At 42.9% G+C, this 26,693-nt stretch overlaps 1 protein-coding gene across 10 annotated transcripts in view; it reads right to left on the reverse strand.

The window, feature by feature from the left end:
* DCC (DCC netrin 1 receptor) overlaps positions 1–26,693 on the reverse strand; it is a 423,032-nt gene that overhangs the window by 73,417 nt on the left and 322,922 nt on the right. For all 10 annotated transcript variants that reach the window (XM_040540170.1, XM_040540171.1, XM_040540173.1 and 7 more), the window contains 3 exons: positions 10,723–10,864; positions 8,317–8,427; positions 3,220–3,414 (listed from right to left, as the gene is read on the reverse strand). In XM_040540170.1, the coding sequence (XP_040396104.1) occupies positions 3,220–3,414; positions 8,317–8,427; positions 10,723–10,864 (448 nt within the window). The remainder of the gene's footprint in view (positions 1–3,219; positions 3,415–8,316; positions 8,428–10,722; positions 10,865–26,693) is intronic.

Consider the following 26,693-nt stretch of genomic DNA (forward strand, 5'->3'; position numbering starts at 1 on the left):
GCTACGTTTTGTTTCTGATTCTGCCCCAACCTCGCTGTATGATACTAGGAAGTAATTTTGGATTAGAACTAACCATAGAATTTAGCATAACAATACATACTACAACAAATTACTGTATTTCGAGAACTTTCTAACAATTGTACTAATAAAAGCAGGTGGCCAACAATGGCCCGCGGCTGCACAAGCAAGTTAGGGAAGGGGGAACAAAACCCATACAAATATCAGCATTATATATTGAACAAGCAGGGATTGCTACAGCAACCATATCGCAAATCTAGGGCAGGAAGAGCCAGACAAAGAGGGATCACTAAGGCAGGAATTTCCAGGGCAACCACACTGCAAATGCCGGAAGGGGAATAGGGCCAGCGAGCCAGTGCCATGGGGGCTGTTAACTTCAGCTTTCAACACCCGTGTACATCCCACTTGTCTATCTCTCAACTGTAAGATCTTTGGGAAGATACCCAGGTGGTGCTTTTGTGCAGTGCTGAACACTGAGAAAACCAAACAAAACCACACACAAAGATCGTTGCCAGGAAAAAGAGCGGGGATACATGTACGAGCCCATATCATGGCGCGAGGTATTTTGCATCCCTGTTCAAGACAGCACTGAACGAGTTTTAACCAGGGAGTTCTTCACCATCATTTCTCTCAGGTCTATGGCAGAAGCTTATGGAAGAAAATTAATGCCTGACACAGACCTGGAGAATTTGGTTTATGCATGGGTGTGTGAAAACGGTGACTGCGAACGAGAGTCGGCCAGGCTTTCTGAAAGGGAGCTGATGGCAGACAAATCTGATTGCTCCTTAATGCGAGTACCTGCCAGTCTAACACATGAATGATACATAGGTCTGCAGAGTGTTTCAAAATTGCATGCAGGAGAAAAATAAAAAGGACTGCAGTGAACTTTGGGAAGACGAAAAAGCCCTAATTTTCATCTATGTACATCATTTGGCTGAAGTGGAGCATCCTCTCCCCCATCTCTGTCTAACAAGACCAAGGAGAGCCAAGAGGAAGCAAACACTAAAAGCCACAAGGATCAAAAGGGACAAAGTCTTCAGCGGGGAGAGAAAACCACAATGAAGTTCATCATTTATTTAGGTATTTAACTGTTGTTGCTTTTGCATATTGCATTTAAGATAATGCCTACCTCTCCTGCATAGGTGTCACAGTCGCAACTGGTGAGAGGAGCCAACAAAACCTCTAGGGAGTATTCTTCCTCCCCACCTGCCAGCAGAACATCTTAATTCATAACCTTATTGAAAACAGTATTTTTATTAGGAAAATAATTCCGTCTTATCATTTCATGTAATTTTTTTGTAACGGTTTCTAATAAAGCCGGTGAATAATGCAGGAAGTGTTGGCAACTGTTCTGATTTTTTAAAAGCTTTCTCTGGGCCCTCGGTCACATCCCTCTGGGGTTCATTTTCTGTGGATATTTAAATGATGGAATTTAATTACTGCGATTATTCATGGAAATTGATTTTCAAAGTCGTACATATGAATGCTCAGAGAAGTTGAATTTAAAATTTGCACGTCGGGATTTGTGACCAAAGTGCTCGCGTCTGTAGCCAGTTAGGGACCAGATGCCTGTGACTTGTCTGGACAATGGCAATCAAGTTCCACTGCTCACATGCTGAATATTTAAATCAAGCCAAAAAAATGTACAGTGAAAAGATACTTGCCACTTGAAAAACTTTTGTAAAACTTCAGACTGCTGAAGGATTTTTGGCAAAAACGAAACAAAACAAAGCAAAACCAACAGCAAGAAAAAAAACCCACCCTGATTTCAGTAACCAAATTATTTATAACTAAATGTTTGTTACACTCAACACAGTTCCTTGACACTTGCTAGATCTTTGAGGGCTACTTCTCTAAGTGTATTACTGAGATATCCTCCTTGATATGCTGGGCTTTCTATGTACTTCTGCCTGCCAGAACAGCCAAGAATATTGGAAAACTTTTAATCCACAGAAACAGTTCTAATAGGTGAAATATACCATCAGCTTTCCACAACGCCAAGTATTGTTAGCCTAGTAGAAGGCTTTTGTACCTGCAAGTGCTTCTTAGCATACCTTCCACTTGATGGCAGCGGCTATCAGAGGTCTAAGAAGCAAACAAATTCACAAATATATTTATATAAAGAACACCAAACACCGAAGCTTCATAAAACCCATGGCATTTCTCCAGCTGTTAATCAAGATACTTTCAGGGAGAGCTGACCATCAGGAGCTCCAGCAGACTGGGCTCTGTAGGCATCTCCTCAGCCTTTGCCAAAGCACATTGGTCTGGGTAGTTCTCTCCATATAATTTTCTTTTCTGTAGGTGAGTATTTGGGACAGTTTATGGCTCTTTGCAAATACATTAACCATAAAATACACCACTGAACATAGAGGAAGTGTTTGATGGGGTAACAATTAAACATTTTATTCCAGTGTATTTCCCAAGTTTCCCCAAGGAAACAGCAAAAGCATTGGATGATGCAGCTTCATGATGCTATAAAGTACAAATAGCAAAGAGAAGTGACCCCAGATATCAAAGAGTTTTGTCCTTATAGATTTAAGATAAAAAGTATAGCTGTGCCCCCCTAATTCACCGAGTTAATTAATCTTCCAGTAATACCTGATCATCCCCAGATTACGGAGCAGAAAACTTACCACTTCTACCTGAAATAAAAATGCTAAAGAAGTAATGACAAGAAAACGATTAAACTTTCAGCCTTCCTTTAAACTTCGAACTGTTTTCCCAGTGCTACGAGAACGGTCCATCACCAGTGGAAGGATCCAGGTCCCTGTGCATCACGCTCAGAATTCAGATGAACTGTCACGGAGGCTGTGCCATGAATAATGAACAAGCACCTCTCCTGACACCGTTTTGACAGACACAAAATAGGAGTTTTCTGATTGCCATTCAATTCAAACATGGGGTCCAGCCTGGGGAAAACCATCTTTAGATCCAGCTCTCTGCACGAGTGGGAGTCAGTATTAGGAGCACAAGACATGACCTACTGAATAAAGTTAGCATTTGATCAAAGAAATTTGATATGTTTGAGAGTGTCCAGCGTTTTAAAGGTGAAACCAATTCTGAACTGCAAAGCATGAGCAGCCTAAGAAAACAACGTACGGAGGAAGCACCAGTGGCAGCCTGAAAATAAACTCACCAACTAGCATAATCTCAGAGGGAGCTCTTTTTCTGCTACTACGAACGAAAACGACTACTTACCCAAATTTTCAATGGAATAGTAACGCTGTTTATTGTCCACCCGCACGGTCTCCGCGTATGGGCTGCCCACGCCGTAGCCGATGATGTACCCGCGGACGACAATGTTCGGGTTGAGCGGCGGAGTCCAGCTCATGACGATGCTCGTGGTCAAGGGTCTGACATGGAGAGAGCTTGGCTGGTCAGGAACCTGAGATTCTGGGATTCAAACAAAAAGAAACGAATTAATATTCTAATTAAATTTTACTATTCATGAGGTTTGAGTTTAAAATGTTAAAATATTAATTAAAATTTTAATTTAAATTAAAATAACACACACACACAAAACGACCAGATGCCCCGGTTACATGCAGAGCTTACATGCAATTTCATTTCTGAGCTACATCCCTCCCTTCCAAGAGCCCATTTTTAAGAGTATCTCCTAATGCTTTCCACCTTTAGCATGAATGTACAAGAGAGATTTGAAACTACGCAGGATAACGAAAGATGACCTGCACAAGAATTTCCTATAGGATAACTTTTATCTTCCCTGGTCTATTTGCAGGATCCTGACAGCTCATTGCACGAGTTCTCCTGCGCTCACTCGTCAGCTATAATATTTAACAAAAAGGTTGACTTTTTTAGTGACGTGCTGGTACATCTGGCAATAATCTGTCTCTTTGCCATGAAAACAAGCAGTGAATTTGAACTCTTGGACATGCCTCTCTTACTTTGAAGCCGCTTTAAACAACACATCGACATTTCCGACATGAAATAATAGACTGAGATGTTTTATTTGCAGGTATTCTCGGGTAAAATTCATTACTTTAAGTAGCAATTAATCACTTGGAGCCTATTTGGCAGCCTTTGCCTTCTCTGAGCCCAATTTTACTTTAAAGGTTAGGTAAATGCCTTTTGTTTGAGTTTACTCACAGCTACCATATCACAAGTCTCCTCAGAGGAGCCGCACAGTAGCTTGTCTTTTTGAGAGCAGAAAGAGACAAGTTACTATTTTTTCCCCAATAAAAAGGCTTGCAATATAATAGCTAAAAGCTCGTAGGCAACAAGGCCGGGGTGAGGCAACAGCAATAAGGCAAAATGATGTAAACTCCAACAAAAGACACTCCCCGGTTGTGAAGCATTCCCACTGTAAACCTTGGAAAAGGCAATAAAAAGGAAGAATTAACACTTTTCAATAACCAGTGCCATATACGCGTCCTTGGTGCTTTATGTGCCTTCAGATGAATGCTGATGAAGGCATTAGAGGAGTCTGAAAACCTGTTGCACCTTCAGGAAGTCTGCTTAGTACGTTACCAGTCTGAAACACCCAGCCACTTTAGAAGGCCTTTGCATTCAACTTCTTAAAATTGCAAAGCATGGATCTCGGTTAAACGTTGACGAAAGGGTCACTGCAACGTAGCTACTCACAAAAAGAAGAAACAGACTGTGCCCAGAGTGTCACTGTGAGTCGGGTAGAGATGCCATTTACCCCCCAATCCGTTCTCAAACTTTGTTTCAGTGCAGAACCAAAAGTTACTGAACAGAGCAGGTTGCAAAACAAGCGACGGAAGCGAGCCCCGAGGATAAAAATAATAATTTAAGGCCTTGAAATGGAGAGTTAAGATACAGTAGCAATACTGCAGTTCCTTGAGCATCCTAAAAGCGGCAATTCCCAGGCAACGAAGGACATCAAATTATTCAAAGGACCTACAAATGATATTTTTTACATCTGACACATTGCAGAGATTTTAACCGCGGTACAGACACCACCACCTAACCATTGGGTTAAAACTACATCATTCATACATTCCATGTTATTTGTTTCAAGCAATTCGAATACGCGATTCGTGCATTTCAGAGCAAAATCACGATTTCTGGTTTCAAAAAGCAAAAGACAACTTAACTTCTCATACCCTTCTTGGGAAGTAAGCCTCTGAAATGAAGCTGGAGTGAACATTTTGGAACTATTTTTCAAATACTAAAGCTTCATGAACACAGAGCTACTTTTGGAAAATGCATTCTTTTGCTTAATTTTTCTGCATAAATCAGTTTTAATTACACTTTAATTAAATTTATTTTAAACTTTTTCTGGAAAAGAGGCGTTTTTCTTATTCTGAACCGGTTCCAAATTTTAGAACATCCCCAAGTTGATTCAGAATTAACTTTTTTCCCCCCTCAAACTACATATTTTTTGCTTCTCTTTACAGAGAAATGTATTTGCCATAGTCAGGCTTTATGCTGGACATGACATGCAGGAAGCATCTTAATCCATCATTTTGTCAGGAACTGGACCACCCAGCCTTTGCTGATTCAGTGTACCAGCACTCGGATACCCAGGCCTAAAACTCCTAGAGAAACACACATTTCATATTCCTGCTTTCTTTTTCAGGACATTTCCTTGCAGTTCTAGGTCAATACATTTCCTTCTGGTTCTTCTGGGCTTCAAGAAATACTTCTGAGAAGCGTTCTTGTGGTCCCATTCTCCTCCTTGAAGGGCCAAATCAGCTCTTCATCCTAAATCCCAAATGAGCTAAATTTCCCAAAAGAAATTTATCAACGGCACCAGGAATTTATCATCTCTCACGTGAGGAAACCTCTGGGCTCGTGGAAGCAAGCACTGTGCTCAGACGTCAGCCAGCCCACAACCCAGCATCCGACGGGAGGATTCCTCGTCAGCTCTGCCTACGAAATCAGATTTTCTTTTTTTTTTTTCCTTCAGTCTCTTCCCTTACACGCAATTAGGTTCTCGGGAAACGGGAGCCGAAGTGCCGTGTCGCTGCCTGATGTGACATCTCCTCCTGGGACGCCGCGTCTTCTCACGCGTGCCTCTGAATCCTTCGCTGCGTTTCTACGCGATGGCTCGAGCACCCACGCCTCCCATCCAGGGAATTCTTCACTTAATGTACTTAAAGGTCCCTAATTTCGCTGTCAAGTTTGAAAAATGCTTTACATCTGGGTCACTTTAGCAATCTTCTCAGACTTTCATGGATGTATATTTTACCAAGTCAGGGTAGTTTTCACTCGTCCCATTTCGTTCGGATATTTCCCCAATCACTTTTCAGTATAAATTGCAGCGTGATAGCAGTCTGGCTTGTCATGCTCTTAAAGCACTAATTTAGAGCTGAAGCTAAACTATATCGCTATCTAATATGTGTAACAGCTTCCATCTGTTCGGTGCAGTAATCAGAAACCAAGCATCATAAACCCATTTTCCTGGAGGATACCTTCACAAAGTTGATCAGAGATTCTCTTGCATCCTTGCTCCAGCTATTTAAACCAGACCCTTTGGGGAAAGCATTGCTTTCCATTTCTATTTTTTTTTTTCCATTTCTTTTTAAAGCACGAAATGTGAGGCTGAAAATAAATATTTAAAACCTTCCCAGCTGTCAGTAAAGGCACGCGAGCTTTCTAGGGAACCTTGAAGAAGCAGCTATGTTTGGATTTCTAATCACTTGAACAAAACACACTAATTAAAATGAATATCCATCGGGAGTTGGCGCCGTTCTTCAGAATACTGCTCATCTTCATGCTGCTGACGCCAAGCAGGCTTCCAGTGAAAGCAGGAGAAGCTGCAGGAGCCATAGCAGCTGGGAGGGACTTGCAGATAGCAAGCTGGGCTCCAGCACTTCCCCTCTTAGCTGTCACTTGCAGGACTCTGCGTAACTACTGCAAAAAGCAGGTTTATCCCCAGGGTTTAGCAGGCTGCATTCCCAGCATCAGGCTGCTGCAGCCTCCTGACTGTAATTCATCGCTGCTGCGAATGCAAATGCATGTAAATACAACACACGAACAGAATGGCTTTGCTTTAATTTATTCACGTGTGCCTGCATGCTTCTGCATATTTGGGCACAAAACCACCAGAGGAACATGATCTATATAAAACCCAAATCGAAAGGAATGCGCTCAAACGTGTTACTTCCTTTTTTTGCATCCTGCGGTGTGCTCAGAATTTATCTGTCGCTCGATCCAGCGCCGAGTCAGCTGTTTGCACTTTAACAACATCATTTCTCCAGCCGAATCATGATTAGAAAGATATCGTCATGCACCACGGCAGGTTGCGATCCGCTGGCACAGTTACAACCCGCCTAGAGGTATCCTTCAAAAAGCTGATGAGAAACCACCTGTACGGGCACTCCTGTTTTGCGCTGCAGCCGCTCCTGGTCTGCTGTCAAATTGCATTTGGACACGGGGAAAGGCCACGAAGCAGAAATCCTTCAAGCTGGTTGGTTTTGAGATTGTAAGGAAATCCATCCAGTCAAAAGAAAGCCAATATCAAGCGCAACGGTGCATTTAAACTAATTATTTATTTATTCTTTCATCCTGTTTGCCTTTGATCCTTTTTAGGCGATTCATTTTGTTTTAAAAATCATAGCAATTTTCACCAGTTTCATTTTCTCTTCATCTCCTTTCTGCTGCATCTCTGCTTCTTATGGATTGTAGTTTTGCCATGATTTCCATCTGTCAGCTTCTTTGTTCCATTTTATTTTGCACTTTGCTTAATTTTTCAGGTAAGACTTTTTCATTACTCTCCTTTTATTCCTCCACTTCTTCAAATATCCCAGCCATTTTTATCTACCCCTTTCATTTCTGTGTTTTCCTTCCCTTTTGTGTCAGCATCTGCGCTGATTTACAAAGCCCACAGTTTTCAGGTATCTGCATCTCATCATCTTTCACTAATTATTCAGCTTCGCTGCCAACCTGCGTTTCTAAAATCTGCAGATAAAGGCTAAGAAAGAGTATTCGACATATCTCAATATTTGCTTGGAGAATTATTAGAATTGCTGGCATCGTTTTCATTGTTCCTTTGATTGATTAAGTTTATCGTTTATGAAGATCCAGATCCATTTCACAGCGTTACTGCAAACAGCCACGATGCTCGGGAGCTACATTCTGGCACAGAATTATGATCCCGAAGGCTGCTGACTCCTTGGTCGTGGTGGTAACAGAGAAACACAGCACAAGACATGAGAGATCCAAGAGCAGAAGAAAACATTTATCTGTGGATGTTTCCAGGTGAGACCCTGGAATGTCACCGCAGCCTTGTGCTAGAAGACAAGGGCAGTGAAACCCCTCAGCTGGAAAGCTTTTGGAGACAACAGCTTTTAAGAGAGATGCATTTACCATCGAGATCATTCTCGGGCGTTTCTGCCGTGTACCAGTCCGAGGGCGGCCCGGTCCCGTTCACTGTCATGGCAGCCACCTGGAAACTGTACTGGCTTCCTTTCTCCAGTCCTGGCAAACAAACAAACAAAACAAGTGAAATCGTACAGAAAGAAGAGGAAAACCAAACAATTTGTGACTTTACCCAGCGCAGCCCCCGGCGACCGACCTTTTGTCTCCCAGCCCGGTTGGGGATGGTGCTGCAAGGCACTGGGGGGGAACAAGGGATTTTGACCAAAAGGAGAGGTTTCAGAATATGAATGAGAGCTGCACTGGCCCGTGACTAGGCTGGGCTCTAATTCCCATCCATTGAGCTCATGGATATAAAATGAACGAAGTCCAATTAGTGGGAAACTGAAGAATTGTTTTACATAGCTAAGCCACTAATTGCACATTTCACAAAAACAGCTCTCCTTGCTTTTCAAATGCAGGAAACTCCAGATAACTCTCTCCTTAGGCATAAAATATGCAGGCTACGAACTAGGTTAGCAACTGAACAGCGTTTTGCTTGCCGGTGCTCCCGATTAACTTCAGAGCATGCAGTCCGGGAAAAAAAACAACATGAAATCTTTCCAATATTATGAAATAAGCAGGAATTCCCAAACAGATGTTTTCCTTTGTGGCTAAAGCCATCAGAAAACAATCACTGCAGCACGACTCGATGTGCCACAGGACCTCCAAGGCCCTACGGTGGGGATATACGTTTACCTTTTTGCCTTGCCTATACTGACCACAAAAAAGCACAGGACAAAAAAATACCGTTCCATTTAATTGCAGACGTTCTCCAGAGAAGAACGCTCGTAATTAAAAAGAGGAGTTTAACGTTTAGCTGACGTGACTCTCAAATTGCTAGCAGCTATTCGAGAGCCTGCATTGTGACTCTAAACTCCTGTGCTATTGCAGATGTTCTTATTATCCCGCAAAGCACCTGCCTACCAAGCAGGATGGCAGCGAAGATCTAAAGCGTCGCCGTGTTAATATTTAAAAGGTCCATTTACAACAGGCATGCGGCTCTAGCAATCACAATATACGCATGCAGAAGGTAATAATGAGGCCGGGATGTATTTCTTAATTGCCTTCACAAGCCCGAATTGCCAAGTTTTGGGAAACAAAGCACTTTGCTTTCCACTGCATAGAGGTGAGCGGTGGACGGGGTAGGTGGGAGGGTTGAGGGCTGCGGTCCCATTGGGACTCTGCAGCTCTCCAGACCCAAAATAATTCATGTGAAAGAGCTCGAGGTGTGGGGATCTACCACAACGGAGATTAATCTGCTGTGCTCCCAGCCCAGCAGACGACGGCCGTAACCTCCCGCTGCCTTTGCACCTTGCCAGCCCCGGGGATGGGGAACGTCAGAGGTCTGTGCCTTTGCTCTGGGACTTGGACTTTATTTCTACTTTATTAGCCAGGAATTAGATCCTTTCCAGCTTGGCTAAAGGCCTCAGTATACAATCTCTCCCCAGAAACTACGAGTTTCTCTTTCAGCTGTTAGATACCATCCTCCACAAATCATCCCACAGGAACTGGGGCCAGCAGCCGAGGTAAGACAACCAAGTTGAGGGTTCAATATTTAATGCCTTCCTCATTAAAAATAAATAAATAAATAAGAAGTTCTGCTTGTGCTTTTATTTGATTTTGAAATGAAATTCTGCTTTTCCTTTCCAAAATGGTAAATGAACATTTTTATTCTTAAGTATGCAATTCAGAAATAATTCTGATTCTCACCGATTGCACTTTATATGGGAAAGTAAACATAAAGCAGGCCATTTGAGGTAAAGGCACGGTTATAAAGATGCCATGGACTTTGACAAAGTTTAATTTTCTCCCTTGCTGCTTTGCTGCTTTCTCAGTTACGTCTGGGCATAGTGCAAGAATACGAGCAAAATTCATTTTCAGCTCCTAGAATTCACTGTCACCCCTACAATACTCACCTGGCTACTTTCATTCATTGCAATTACAGTTTTGTTATGATCCACTGTTGCCCTTTTTATTCTGTGAGGAGGTATTTGCCATCTAAAATCTTCAAATAGAAACCGAGGAAATCGATATTTTTGCACCCGTACAAAAATAGGAGATGTTTACTGAGTGGTCTAAAAAACTATCTGAGGCTGAAGCTATTGGACACGAGGAATTTGGCCTCAAATTCACTAATGATAATGAAAAAATCCAGGAGACAAATATATGAAAAAAAAAAACAATAAGGAAAAAATGGGGTAAAAAAAACCATAATATAAAGACTGTCTTTGTACAACACAATAAATGCTACCTGCCAGCAAAGAAATCAATGTTCCCTTGAAGTGAAAGTATATTTTATTCCCAAAGCATTTAATTCATCAAAACCTTGCAAGGTTGTACCATGTGAACACTGACCTGTGAACAAGTACCAGAGGTTGTTTGGCTCCAGTGTTTCAATCTCACCCCTGCGGGTAGTCTTTCTGTGTCGGATTTTATAGCCCGTAATAAATCCATTTTGAGTGCCTGGTGGTGGAGGCAACCAGCTAACTTTGATACTCTGTAAAAGAAGAGATATTACTGCTGATTTTTTTTTTTTTTGAGGAAATGACAAAAGTAAAGCGGATAAAATGAATGAAGTAAGGAAAAATAAAAGAAAATGGCTTTTTTTTTTTTTAACCAACTTTCATTCAACTTTTTATATCAAGAAGACAAAAATCTGAAAAGATTCAAGTGAGGGCATGAAGGAAACTATGCACTCGCTGGCAGTGGATGGTTATACAGACAATGGATTTATATGCTAAATTTTCTCCTTTTTCGGGAATTTTTCATTTCAACAGGCCACTAGAATACCCGTGGTACTATAAAGGTTGAGCAGGCACTGTGACTCGTTTCACTTTCCAGCCCAAAGTGCCCAAGTCTCACCTTTTTGCCCATAGCAAACATCTATCACCCTGAGCATTTCTAAGAGTTTTGTGCCATTTTAATTCCACCGATGGTCACAGGGAGGTCACTGCCCCCTCGTCACATCCATGTAAAGCCAGTCTAACCTCCTGGGCAGAAACTTATTGCCGATCCCAACTTGTAAGAGAATTTTAGCGGGACCAGAGCTTGCAGCAAGGCAATTAATCACTAATTTTGTTCTAACTTTGCTTGTCTAGATTGTATGGGGATCATTCCTCACCATGCCGTGCACCAGACCCTGGCATGTATCACTCCCCAGCTCAGGAATGTCAACGTCTCTCTTTCCTTCACCCTCTACCACATCAGTTGCTTATCGCAAAGGGATCTTTCTCCTTCTACTTTAACGACTTCATTTCTTCAGGAGCCTTTTCTGAGGGACCTTATCGAAAGCCTTTAGGAAATCCAAGAGAATGGTATCAACCGGATCTCCCTGCCCACGTGCTCCGTGATTCCTTCAAGGACTTTAATAGGGAAGCGAAGCAGGACTTCCCTCCACAAAAGCCGTATTGATTCCCCTCCATCATATCACATCCATCCGTGTGTCTATTCGTTCTCTTCTTTATTAGAGCTTCTATCAGTTTGCCCAGGAGAAGCACTCAATTTACTGGGCTGGACTGATAAGAGAGCTGATACTGTACATCAACCTTTGTTCTCCTAAAACAATCCGGGCACCAGCAGTTCCTTGCAAGTCTCCGGTCCTTTGAGGGTTTCACCCAACAGGATATAAGGTCTTCACGGTGTGAAGGGTTTCTCATGGAGCAAGGCCACAGAATTATCTCTGCACTGGCTCTTACAGCACTGCATTATGGGTTTTTAGACAAAGAGAAAAGCTGACCACATCACAGTGGATAGTTTTTGACCAAATACGATTTATTACCATTATTGAGTTGCTTAGGCCCTGCATAAATATGTTATAGCGCATATCAAATTAATTATTGCAATAGAAAAAAATCAATGTTGCACATATATTGCCCCCTGATTTATGGTTACAATCAATTATACATTTCAAAATCAATACCTTGGGTTTTCAGCGCGGAGTGAATTAATGCTGGGGTTCTTACATTAGGGCAGAACAAACTCCATTTTTCAATTGTGAGAGTGATTGTTTTCAAAACAGATTTGGTCACTTTGCATATTGAAATTGCCCACATATAAAACATTTATGGGGGAATGCAAACGCAAACACTCTGAGAGCGTCTTTAAAACATTTTTGCTGACAGCTCCGAGGACGTCTTTGGGTAACTCGTTGTGTGCTACCGGTGCGCTCCCAGGTCTCCCCATTTCTGCACGACACTGAGCCACTTTCTCATCGTGCCCATCGGGACCTCAGCATCTGTGTACAGCTCCAAGGAGAAGACATTTTGCCCCATTTCCCAGCAAGCAGAGCATCTGGGTATTTTCTCAGAGGAGGAGGAGAAATTCCATACAGCTGACCCTTCTAAGAGCAACACGAAAAGCTCTTCTCGGTCCCCATCCTACAGCAACAACCTAAAACCAGGATGAACAATCAGAAAGGAGGGCAACGTACCGCCTCATGGAAGAATGAAAGCAGAACCCCCATAGAGTTATTTACCCTTGTACCTGGAGTACCCTGAAAAGTTGGAGATGATAAAAAGTATATGTGGAGAAGAATCAAGAAGTGGAGGGGCAGAAATGCCTTCAGGGACCTTCTGCACAGCTCATGCAGGTTGCAGGAATGATTTGTAGATTGAAAAATCCTACTAGAAGGGACGAATCACATTGGTCTCAGCTTGGAAAATGCAGCAACACCAACTTTTACCCAAGCGTACTGCTTATAAAAAAATTAGAACTGAATCATGTGATAAAAAACAGGTGAGTTTGAAAGAAATCCTTTAGTTTGGGCGACCTCCCGATGAGCTGGAATTTTGGGTGAGGATTTCTGGATCTTTGCTGTGACAAACCACAGCCTCCGTGTTGTCAATTTATTTCAAATATTGCTAACTTCTGAACTGCATGTGAGCTAGGACAGCTAGGAGGCCCGAGGACAATTTGTTGCCCTCCAGGAGAGGCAGCAATCCTGTTGGTTATGCTCGTTCAGAGGAAGGGCTCTTTTGGAAATAGAGTTACTTGCAAATGTAACAACACTTGAACACTGAATCTAAAGCCCCAGAAGAATGAACCAAGAGGAGAAAGGAGGTTTAAGCAAGCGGTTTGTCCTGGGAAGGGTCAGACCTGGTGGGACACCGGGCTCTGGATGCTGAGACGTCATTTTCCAGAAGGGGAGCAGAGCAAGAAGCGTGCACAAAGCTGGGTAGCTTTCAAAAACGCCCCCTGCTTTGATTTTCAAGCTGCAGTGACAGATAACTCAGAGCAATTTTTTGTCAGGTTGCCTCCACAAATAATTAATTTCATTATTTAAATATCGAGTCTTAGTGCTAGCCTGAACTTGGCACTGCAATTTGGTTAAAAATAGGAAAAACAAGAGTTTCGGCCCAAGCATGCAAGCACTTGGAGCCACAATACCTGCGAGTGCTGAGCAGTTTTTTGAGCCCCCAAATATCCTTCTTTCTGCCCTAAAGTCAGCAGCGATTGCCTCCTCTCCCTCCATGGCAGCCCTCGCAGAAGCAATGGGTTTGATCGTGCGCTCAAGGCAGAATAAATAAGATCTCCCTTCTGATCAGAGGAAAAAAGCGAGTTCTTTACAGATCCACCCAAAGCTGTCACTGCAACAGCAACAGTTCACTTCACCTCAACCTGGTCTCCATGGACACCACGGCGATGGTTTTTATCAATAGTGCTTAACATGTGCCCCTTTGATCCGGGGAAATCGATGACTAACGTGCTGCCGGGCTCCTTGTTCTTTCTTCTGCTTAGGAAAGAGCAGGAATGGCTAGTGCTCTAATCCTTCCCACTTTAGCCAAGAGGCGACTCACAGAAAGGAAATATTTCCTTCCTATTCCATCGGGATCCCTCTGCAGATGGTCCTTTGGAGGCTGCAGACCACACAGCTTTCAGTTGAGCCTTCCCCGATCAACTGTACCTGATAAACCTTTTCAGAGAGAATAGATATCGGCGCAACGGATCTAGCCAAACCCGAGCTGAACCTTTAAAATCTTTCCTGCAGCTCCCAAAAACCCAGGGTATTTTCATTTCCACGTTTTCACGATTATCTACTTAGAAACCAAACCAGAATAAGAAAAAGCTGAAGTATTATCTCTACATTGCTCAGAAATGTGGAGCATCAGGAATCTCATTAATCTTATCAAATCAACGTTTCTGGATGTGCAAAGACCCTTTGTCTATTTTAGTCAATAAACCTCTGGACGTAAATGCTCGTTTAGAGTAAGAGGGACTGTTGTGAATGTATGCAGATTAAGCATCCAGAATACACCTCATCGTAAAAAGCTGGAAAAAAATCAAAAAGGAGTAACTCGATGATTTCATGCAACAACAGAATGGGTTATTAGTCTCCACGTACGGCCAGCAACAAATAGCCCATTTTTCAGTCTAAGTATGACCCGTGCACGAGCTGGGATTTGAAATGAATTTCCTGAGCAAGGCGGCAGAGTTGGGAGCCAGTTGTGTCCTCTTCTTGGAGAACTGCCTTCGCATTGCTTCTACATGGAAACTAGGAATTACCTTCGGTCACCTCCGTAACGTGTCCGGAGATTTTGCAGAGCTCTCTGGAATCAAAACCGACCTGAACAACTCACAGAAACCAAGCGTTATCTCCCAAATCGGGTATGTTTTGAAAGACAGACAGGACTCACGAAGGGACTTAAAGAAGACCGGATTTAAATAAAACACATCAAATCCTCCGGAGTGCCTTAGAGCAAGGCTAGCGCTTCGGGCTTTGCGCAAACATGGAAATCGATGTCTCATTTGTGCAATAAGACGAGCTAAGCCTGGCATAACTGCAAAATAACAGATTTCAGCAAGAAATGAAGCATCCTGAGGTGAAGTAAAGGGTGCTTAACGTACTGCCACTTTGCTAGGTGTGAGCTCTCTCTTGAAAGAGAAGACGAATTCCCGGGAAATATTTATCATATACCATGCACGTGGCATGGGAGCTGATTATCTTTATCTGGACAGTCAAAACCATTTACAAGTCAGACCTATGGAGCCTACAGAGATCCCGTATGATGTCTTTAATGAAATGAGGGTATCTTAATTTGAAAGGCATTATTGTTATTGCTACAGGAGAACAAACTAAGATCTGTTTTTTTTTGCCGCCGGCATTTTGATCCTCATCTTTTAATGCAACGAAATGTGTGCATACAGTGCGATTCAGGCACAGAACATCGAGTTTGCTCCCAGCTGGGGAGACGTTAGCTTAGACCTGTGTGGGACCCAGAAGTGCTGTCCAAAAACCACGGGAGGCTGCGGGCAAGGGAAGAAGAAGAAGAGCCCTTCACAGCGTGCACCATGAACTCCCAAAGTCCTGCTAGAAACATCTGAAGACACCGGTGGGCAAAGACAACAGGGTTTTTCACATGACGGTTTGCAAGCCGAGGAGCAGAAAGGATGAAGTTTGGATACTTTTTTTTTTTCTTTTCCAACCAGTTCAGCTCTTTTAAGCCCTTTGCTGCACCACTTCCCAGCAGCGTGAATCCTTGCCTTTGATCCCACACCTTCGGGCGCAGCCCTGGACTTGGCCAGGCTCAGAAACAGCTGCTGGGAGTAGGTAGGAGATTGGAAATGACCCCCCTCTTCAGCACATCCCCTTCCCCTGCCACATGCACGAGGAAGAGGAGAAGGGGCTGAAGGTGGGAGCTGTGTTTCTCCCACCCCACCGCATCCATCCCGGTGCCCCGGGCATCCTCGCTCCTCCACCTCTCACAGGTGAGGGCTCTCACCTTTCAACCAAGCCAGGAGCTGCAAATTAATTTACAAATACACATTGAAGCTGTTGGTGGTTGCCTTGGCTACGAGCAGTTGTAAAGTTCCCAACCATGGTGTTTCATAAAACCACTCTCCTTCCCAAGAGAAGATAATGAGAAAAAAAGCTGGGACTGCTAAGGTATGAAGACCTTTCCAGCCAGTATCGTCTTCTCTGGGTATTTCTCTTCTGAGCTACGTCTCCAAAGAGGTATTTTATTAAAACTGCATGATCAAATACTTAAAACCACTTGATTGCCACCGTCTTTAAAAAAAATAAAAATTTTAAAAAAAAGGAAAGAAAAAAGGTGATAGCAAAGAAGATATACTGGTGAAAGAAAATTAAGGATAAAAAATGCCTCCGTGTGTCTTTGCTAACTTGAAAAGAAAGAGAGGATGAAACATAACCAAATACAATGCTTAGAAAAATCAGACACCTTGGGCAGAGGCTTACGATGGCAAAGGAACAAAACAAACAGAAAATGGTGAGCTTTGACAACAAATAATGAAAAAAAAAAAAAAAAAACAAAAAACCAGAATTTTAACTCTCTCTTCAAGTGTAGAAACTTCTAAGGCAAAACAGCTTCCAAGATTTTGTTCTATATATTTAAAAATAATCATGTACAGTGCAACCGTGCACTTTTTATGCGAGTGACATGTGGAATGCCAAACTGGGTTTGGGTTCCAAATGGGGTGTTCAGCCTGGAGAAGAGAAGGCTCCGGGGAGACCCTACAGCAGCCTGCCAGTACCTAAAGGGGGCTGCAGGAAAGCTGGGAGGGACTTTTTGTTAGGGGATGCAGTGATAGGGCAAGGGGGAACGGGTTTAAACTAAAAGAGGGGAGGTTTAGATTAGATATAAGGAATAAATTCTTTACTCAGAGGGTGGTGAGGCACTGGAGCTGATTGCCCAGAGAAGTTGTGGATGCCCCATCCCTGGAGGTGTTCAAGGCCAGGCTGGATGGGGCTTTGAGCAACCTGATTTAGTGGGAGGTGTCCCTGCCCATGGCAGGGGTTGGAATTAGATGATCTTGAAGGTCCCTTCCAACCCAACCCATTCCATGATTCTAAACACTAAACAGGGCAAAATTTTTCTTTTCATTAACAGGGATTGCTCAGACCAATAATTTTCCCATTTAAAATAATTTCAGTATTTAAAAATTAGTGAGATTCCTCTCAGGTAGCAGAATTAATTGACTTAACCCACCAGCTGATGGTGAGAAAAAGGAACACCCAAAGCAAACAAACCCGGTGCCCGGCGAGGGGATTGTTCATTTTCTCCCTATGGCACAGGAGAGCTGGCCTAACCATGGGCATCTCACTTCTAGAAGCCAAAATTAGGACAGTGGAATCTGGCTTTCAGTTTCTCCTTGTATTAACTAAGCAGAAAAGGGTGATAACTTTTTCTATTTAAGGCATTGTAGGCCCGTTTTGACATTTCATTTGAAAATTCAAACCAGCTTGGAAGAACTTTGTACGTATGTTTGAAAACAAAACCCTCTGAAGAAACTACGAGATGCCACTTACTTGAAATGCTCTTTATTTGTAAAGAACATTATACTCGTGAAGATTTTCAAAGCTTTGGCTTCTCATTCGGAGTCAGACTACTAGGCTTTCATTAAGGAAGAAAAAAAAAGAAAACCTGCAATAGGAAAATCCATCTAGTATGTTTTCAGAGCTGTAGCAATACATTTCTTTTAACTCACTCTTGTGCCGATGACACGGTTATTTACAAGAACCTGTCATACATTTGCTCAGCTGATAAAACCACTTCGGAGCTGTTGCACTGTTTGCAGCTAGGCATGGGGAATGTTGAATATCGCAGTAAAATTCATCTTCCTCCTTCCCAACATCTGCTAAACATTGGAAACTTGCAAAGGGTTGCAGTCAGCTGCAAGAAAACCAACTGGAACTTTACAGGTCTAGGGATCAAAGCAACTATCAATACTTCAATCAGGTTTTCAATTACAAATGCATTTAATTGATTAGCACTTAGCAGCACCTGTAGTTGGCTATCACTTTAATTACTGATTATACTGATGCTGATTACTTATCTGCCTGAGAGCCTCATGATTAAGAGTTTATAAAGCAAAGGGCACAATAATTTCAAATTAATTAGGCTATTAAGATTCAGATTAAAATCAAAATCTCCAGAATATTTAAAAAAATTCCATTTTAAATAATGTTAATGCAAGCTCCCTTACTGCCTTGTGCTGATAGATCTGTGCCTGCAAATCACTCAAATGCAGCCAGCTCCCTCTTATTCCGGGGGAATACCTTCCTGCAGGTGATCTCAGGGCTGAAAAGGCACCAAAAGTGCAGCTGGCTTCAGGCATGCACAATTGGGAGTTAAAATGCCCAGCAGAGGTCCTGTGCCCACGACTGGAGCACCAGATTCTCTCTAAGCTTTAACTCTGATTTTCTGTAGTTTTTTTTTTATGAAGCCTCTTATAATCACCTTTTTGCAGTTCCAACATTTTCATAATAATAATACCAAAATTGTAACTGCAGTAGAGGTGCACGAGTCTTAATGTATACGCAGGTTACTGCAGTAAGGTGGCATGGGAGTGCACACTATACCTGCTTCTCATGATGTACTATTAACCTGGAGGGTGTCTCCTGGGCCCCTTATGTAAAAACCATACAGGTAATTCCCCAGCAGAAATGCTCAGATTTAAAGGGCTAAGTCAGTCAGATAAAATACGCTATTTTGGGTATATAGCAGAGTGAGTTTCTAAAAAGACCCACCTGCTGCTACTCAGCGTGCCTGGTGCATTGGAACAGCTCCCCATGCCCAGGTAAGAGCACTGAGAGAGGGCTGGAAAGGGATTTGGACAGCACTGTGAGCAAACAGCTACAAAGAGGTAAATGCTACAAATGGGCACAAAGCTCCCGTTGAACTGCTCAAAGACGGAAGATGATGACAAATAATCCCATTTAAAAGGCCGGGGAAACAATAAGATATGGAAATACCCACAAAAGGAAAGACGAAATGCCAAATATTTCTGGGGTTGGCAGTTTTTGTGTCTGAAGAGTAATAGTGTGGATTGCACATTTCATAACCGGTGCTCAGACGGATTGATTCCTAATTAAAGTTACAGTGAGACATCCCAAGAGGCCTGACCACGGCGTGCACACAGTCATTTGGTGCTAGTGTCCCTGCAGACACCTGTCCACCACCACTGCCAGGACCTTCCCCAGGACCACATAGCTTTTTGGATGCTACATCTGCACACCAGCACTCTCCTTGAAGAACACTGCTACTTCCAGTTGGTTTTCATGGGAATTATAGACGTACTAAAGGGTGACAGAGGTCAGAGAAAGCAGGACTTGAGTAATGGGCTATAACAAAACCTTGTCTTCACTTCTGCATTATTTCTTCTCTCTTATGTGTGACTTGGACAGAGGACGGTGGGGAAGATCCTCACTGCTTTGCAAGAAGTTATTTTTCTTCATGTTGGTTCTGAAGGACCATTTTTTCCTTATATTTATAAACAGCTGAATTTCAGAGCTTAGTAATAGTTATTTACAAACGTGACTTAATAGATGAGATGTTCCATCTCCTTACGTTTGTGAGCAGTACCATTCTTATCTTAGAGGTGGAAACTAAAGCAAGGATGTGAGGTAACCTCAGAAATAGTGCAAGATACCACAGGAGGTATCAAAGATACCTCTGGAGGGATGGCTTTGTGATACAAATATTCCTTGTCCCTACTCCTCACCTCTTGGAAGCCGGCTGTTTCAGCCGCCCCTGTCACCTCCCCGGCTGCGGCCTGCTCCGCACAGGAGCACCTTAAACACCAGCAACACCCTCCAGGATCCAGAGCACACCTCACTCACTCATTTAAAAACAGGTTACAGATAAGCTGTGGCATAAATAGGAGCTCCAGGGAAAGAAGTTCAGCTTCATTCCCTCAACACACGGTGCTATTTTGCTCCCCCTGCCCGCCAGGCCGCACTCCTCTGTGGGGCAGCCCAGGCTGCCCAGAGAGGGGCTGGGGGCTCCTTGGGGACGTCTCCAGCCTGGGCCTGGGGCTGGGCACCCTGCCTGGGGGGGTCCTGATGGGGCTGGGGGGGACCAGGGGCACCCCGAGTGGTCTATGAGTCTGTATCCAGCAGAAGAGAAGCCCCTTCTGAAGAGATGCAGAAAGCAGGTACAGGAAGGGACATTGCTACATGTCCGTGTGGCGCTTAGTTGCTTTCTTCTCTTTTAAGCGTCAAAAAGCACACCTCAAGAATCTCCTTCGTAAATTTTGCTGACAAAACTCTCTTTCTTAAATTTCTTTGACAACATCCCCGAGTTGCGTGCATTTTTTTGTGCGCGCTCTATTGAAAAATGGCGCTTTGAAGTATCTCAAAGCTTTGTTACATCCACTTATTCACAGAGAAGTGTTACTTTTCCTTTTGATTATACAAACATATCTCCTGTCACTAAGGTTTGGCCCTGAATGCTAATCAAATGGGTTTTCGTGGAACTGCATTTTAATGATCATGCAGCCGTGAATTTTATCACTGCCTTTTCATCAGAAGACCCGAAATACGAATATGTTCTGACCTTGGATCCGATTAAGTCACTGGAAAAAGTTCAAATGTAATGGTAAGGAACAGTTCTGTCCTTATTCGCAAGTTAGTTATCAAAGAACTGGCCGAGGAGTGCTGGTGATAGCAAGACGTAATTGAAAACCAAAATGGAGTGCCACGACCCTCAGGTACGCTTTCAAATTCCATCAAATACTTGTCAAAACAAATTGTCAGCTCACAAGTCTCTACTCCCACCTCCCGCGTGCCGCACTTACGTGCTGTGACATCTACAAGAGAATATTTACTTCTTTATTCAGTATCTTGAGGCCAGGAGGCGTCCCACGGGACTCAATCCCATGTCCTGGGTAGGGTGGCGGTGAGGCCCCTCGCACTGCGGTCCTGTACCGAGCACGGCCCAGGAGCAGGGGGCTTCTCCCATGTACAGCAAAGTTATCTAAACAGAGGGGCAATTCTCATGGTTCATGTCTCCGGCAGCTTCAAAACGAGAATGTAAAATCTGGCATTTCACGAGAAACGAAGGCGCTCTGACATTTTCCCTCGGGTAAATCAGAACCCTTCATCTGTCCCAGATGCCAAGGGCAATCCTGCTCCAGGGTCCCATTCCTCAGCCTACATTTATTATCTTAGCATTTTTAAGCCTGCCCACTGCTTAATTCCTCCACGTTTCATACCCCAGGGCTTCTCATATTCATGGATTCTGATTGTGCTCTCGGCTTTCCAATTCTCTAAAACGCTGGCTGAAATACAAAGGTTGTCCAGGTAGCACATCTTGCCTTAAACACCTCCAGCTCCAGCCAGCTGTGAAAATACATAATCTCCAGTAATTATTTCTGTTTTTGCTTCTACATTTTTAGCTTAATTATGTTTTCTTTTAGAATTTGAAGCACTGGAGGTCCCTGTAATTATCACGGGACACAGACACACCAAATTTATCTGGGAAAGGTAAATGACTAGAAGTCACTAGACAACCTAACACACTACATTGATTTTTAGGATTAATAGGAGCATAAGCCTTTAAATTTTGCACCCATCGGCATCTGTTTAATTAAAGACTCTTCTTTCCCTGTGGACATTCAATAACGCTGAGATGGGCTCCAGAAAACATTGACTCAGATGTAAAAACGTGTTTTCTATTTTCTAGCTCTAGAAAAGGAGTTAACATCTCTCTTCTTCAATGTGGGGTATTTTTTTGAACTTAGGAGAAACAACCCCTAAAATAAAGCAATTATAGCTATAGGTACATATATTTATATGTATGGAATCCATACTCTGATGCTTGAAAGTACAATATGTTAATGGCAAAAAGCCATACATGCCACCGGAGAGCAACGTTTCAATAAACCAGTCCAGAATTTGCACAGAATCATGCCAGTGACCAGCTGGGTTTCCCCGGGGTCTCTGCAGGCACTCTGAACTTTCTGGTGCCTACACGTCACGCTCCTTCAGCTGGTTTCTGTCTGCACTGTGCAAGCCCAGCCTCCTCTGCTGATACGAGCACAGACTGACACGTCACCGTCCACCGAACACACAACTTTTCATGTCACGCTTTCCCTGCAAAGACGTAGGTCTTCTAACGAGCACTTGGCTTAAGTGACCCACCACAGGCCATTTTCAACCACCATCACAGCTGCTGGTGGGTTACTTTTAGTACAATTTTTCTCCCTCCAAAAGTCAGACCGAATTTGCAGAATTCACTCAGATTTGCCGAGCTCTCTGCACACCCAGAAAAGATACAGGGCAGTTACAAGCTTAAGGCAAATCTGTTCGGCTTGAAGAGCTTGTTTGGAAGACCTCCTGTTCGGTGATATAAAGGACCGCAGAAGGATATTCCTCTACAGTGAAGGACACTGGATCTAGTCCAGCCCCAACTGTTGTTTACTACTAGAGCAAAGAAGTTTAACTTTGCTATAAATCTGCTGCTGGACACTCAGAGCTGGGTTCATCCTGGTTAATGTATGTATAAAACTGAAGCATCCCAGTACGTGGTCAGAGAAGGACATCTCATCTCTCTGAAGCTCCCTTCAGGAGGTGCCTGCCCCTCATCGCTAGCACGAGCAGGGTAATACATTTCCATGAGTAAATCAAGTGCCTAAATTTAGGTGGTACGGATCCAGATCAGCGCCAGGCGCTCCATTAATCTGGATTGAATCCGAGCCATGTTGGAAGAGACGTAAATACCAAAATACTTTCCAATAGAGTGGAAAGCAACCGAAATGTCAATGAATCGTAGAGTGGTTTAGGTTGGAAGGGACCTCTGGAGGTCAGCTGGTCCCACCCCCATGCAGTTATTCTTATTATATATATATATATATATATAATATACTTATTCAGCTTATATATATATATATATGCTTATACGCCCTCTGGCCGCTTTTTTTCTTATCTCCCTGCAGACCACAGCAGGCAGCCCCTCTGCCCCTACCCTGCATATTATGGGCTGTACGACCCCTCCAAGTTAATTCTTGTTTGAATGGGATACAGGGGAAATCTGGTTCTGCCTGACCTTGAGAGATGGGACGGTTCTGTTCAGTTTAACACACAAAAAAATGGTTTATTGAGGTACATTTTGGAGGCTTTATCGGATTTCCAAGGAAGAGGGAGACGTGCACAACACAGCCAGAATGAGCAAGCAGCTGAACTTCGACTACAGCCCTGCCACCCAGTGCCACTACATTAAAAAAGTTATTTTGCTTTCAGGAGATTTAATATCGTAGCGTTACCAATAAAGGAAGGTACAATAGAGTTGTCGAGAAAAATGAGAAATAATCCCAGCTATGGGCCTGGCCGAAGCCAGGTCAGGCTGTGCTGAAGCACAGCAAAGAGATGCATCCAGTGACCCAGCAGCCTAGCACCCCGTTGCTACTCTGTGAGTAGCTAATAAATACAGCACATTGTAAACAGAAATTTCAGAAAATAACCTGTTCCACTAACAATGGGGTGGATTCCCACCTGACGATCAAAATTAGCTATCCCAGCTGGGCAGATCGCTAAAGAAATAGCTCAGAATAGCAGAGGTAGCACTTCTGGCAGTTTGGACCCTTACGGGCATGTACTTTCAAAGAAAAAGCTGCAGTGTAAGAATTATGCAGACAGTGATGTATATGAGTCCTGTCTGCTCTCATTATCACGGGCACACTATTTATGCCCTGGAGGGAGAACAAATTGAACAAAAATTCAAAGTTTCCAAAATTTCCCAAGTAACATTATGGTGCCGTGCACAACACACTTGCTCCCTAAGTAAATTAAGCGACTGGTTTCAAAGCCAGTGTGTTTTATTACAGCAGACTGCCGTAACATTCGCCTTTCAGGGAGGAAATCCTGCAGGAAGCCTCACCATACCTTTACGGATGCCATTTAGGATCTGGAAGGTGGAAAGCCCTGGCAGCAGCCCCATAAACATTACCACCACATCTCATCCTATGCGGTTTTCCTCAGCGCTTGCTAAGATGGAGGACCAGCGTGTGTATATTTTGACCCCTAGTAGTTTTAGTAGAAGACAGAGGAAAGCAGCAGGTATTGCAGTCACAAGTAATAAAGATCACGTTTGATGCTAGTGTGCTCTGGTGAGCAAACATGCTGGTTTCTTTTTTTTTTTCTTTTCTTTACCGTATCATTTTATTTGCAAGTAGTACATGACTGCTTGTGTACCATCCAAGAGATAAGAGGAAAATTTCGCTTCATAATATCACATTACATCGCTCATTTGCTTCAATTTTCTTTGTCACAAGCTTATAGGATGAAGAAAGCAACCATTAAAAAAATTAGAAACCTTTACTCATGGAAAAACAGGCTCGGAGGTTTTCCAGCCTGAGTAAATTACACCAGATATCAACTCTTAGAAATTCCAGGCTGTCATTATTATGACATAAATAAGTATTTCGGTCAGCTGTTTTTATCAGCTGGGAAAACAAGCTACGAAGCAAGATAAACAGTCAACATAAAATGTTGTCCAAATATCCTGCCAACATCACTGAATTGCATAGCTCAGTCTTGCCATGCAGGTGAAGTCATTCGTACCCCCCAGATGAACCCACAGAGACACAACAAGAGCAGTTGGGGCTTAATAGAGGACTTTACAAGCGTGGCTTTCAACAGATTTAATGGCCTCATCAACTGGCAAACCTGTCTCAAGTGCAGAGATGTCCAAATGGCAGAACCTGGAGCTGTATTTCACCTCCTCGTTGTTCCTCACCTGCATGAGGAAGGCGCAGTGGCATGCAAAGTATGTACCAGAAGGGTTGAATCCTCTCATGTGCAGTATATGCCCCACGCCAAAGAATGCTGCTTCTCCTGCTGAATGCTCTGTGAACTCTATTTCAACACCTCACTTGGATGAAAGAAGCAAGTGCTGGGTATTGCTACATGTAAATGAAATATTACCGAGGGATGCAATGAAGAAGGAACGTGGGCGACTAAACATTCACAGCAAAGATCAGAAGTAAGTATATGAGAGTGTACACAAAAATATAGGAAAGAGTTTAATCAATCAGTACAAAGTATGCGAACTGATTTGGAGATATTTAGTTGCCCAAACAGCGCTTACCACGCAGTTCAGATTTAGTGAATCCAAGTGCTTCAGCTGTTGCTGCAGATGATGACAGAGCCTCCTCTTCCTCCAGCCGATGTGGGAGATACCCAGCATCATTTGGATTCATTATTCAAATGATAACATACTAAATAAATACTGAGCTGTGTATTTTTCCATTTTAGGACTTCTGCAGACTACTGCTGCTTCGAAAAAGTGGCTTTATATAGGTATCAAATTTTACATATCGCATTTTTCTTCAGCATCTGAAGAAACACCACGGTTAATAAACACTAGATAGCATTCTGCTCTGCATCTCCTGATCCAAAGCTCCCTAAAGTCAAGAAGATATTTTCTCTTTTGGTTTCAGTGGATGCTGGATTAGGCCCATAAATTGTATAAGTAGTCCTAAAACCACCCGCATTTACTCTTCCATGCTGAACTCTTCAATGCTAAACTTGTATATTGATGCAGGGGTGTACATCAACATCTCAAAAGATTACTTAGAGGGCAGGGGACAAATCAATTCCTGACAAGCCTCAGATAATGTCACGACAACCTCAGTGAACGGAAAAAAAAACATATATATAAATTAATTCTCTCCCAGTGCCACCTAGTTTAAAAAAAAAAAAAAAAAAAAGAGATCCACCAAAATAATCTGAAGAATATTACTTGAGCATAAATACAGATTTTCATCAGACTCTTTCTGAATTCGCTGTGAAAGATAACATTAAGCTTGTGAAAAGAGTTAATTATGCATTAAAAGGGCACGCCGGGAGTTGAGGCTACCTTCAAAATTCTGAAGCAAAGCTAATTCTGGCATGAATGATTCCATAAATATCATGCAGTTTAAGCCCAGAAATAGGCTGTTTTATAATTGGTTTATTCTCTAGAGACTGTCCTGGGGATTTTTAAGATGGGAGCACATATTTTTTGGCTTCGGGAGAGCTATGGGATCCAAATGTGGGGTTTAGGGAGCCAATTTTGGTTTTATGTTTTTGTTTCCAAACACCACCCCCTTAGACACCAATCCCATTAGGCAAGGCTATGTTTATAACATTTTATAAAAAATCTTTTATGGCTTCCCTTTGTATTGATTCTGCAACACAAATTAACAAGAAACATTGTTCTCACTGCTTCATACATGTTTTCAACAAGGAATAAGGAAAAAAAAACACACAGAAAAGCAAGGAAACCCTTAGGTTGTATATAATTAAGACAAAAAGTCATAAAAAATCGTTAAATGAAAAAAGAAATAAACCTCAGGTCCTGATTTTCATTTAGACTGAGAAATCTTCCAACCGTTCTGGCTGCGCAGAAAGACCTCGAGGAAGGAAGAGCAAATTTACAGCTGTCTTCAGGTACCTTCGTGCTGCCAGCACGCCAAAAGCAGCTGCTGCAGGAGTACAAACCTGATAAGAAAACTCCTGGAAACGGCTGTGTTTTATTTTCCAATTCTTTAGCAGTTGTATAGGGCCCCGCAGCACGTCAGGCCAAGCCTCTGCCATGGGGAGGGCTCCG

This window comes from Cygnus olor, chromosome Z, assembly GCF_009769625.2.
Source record: "Cygnus olor isolate bCygOlo1 chromosome Z, bCygOlo1.pri.v2, whole genome shotgun sequence".
Taxonomy (NCBI): Eukaryota; Metazoa; Chordata; class Aves; order Anseriformes; family Anatidae; genus Cygnus; species Cygnus olor.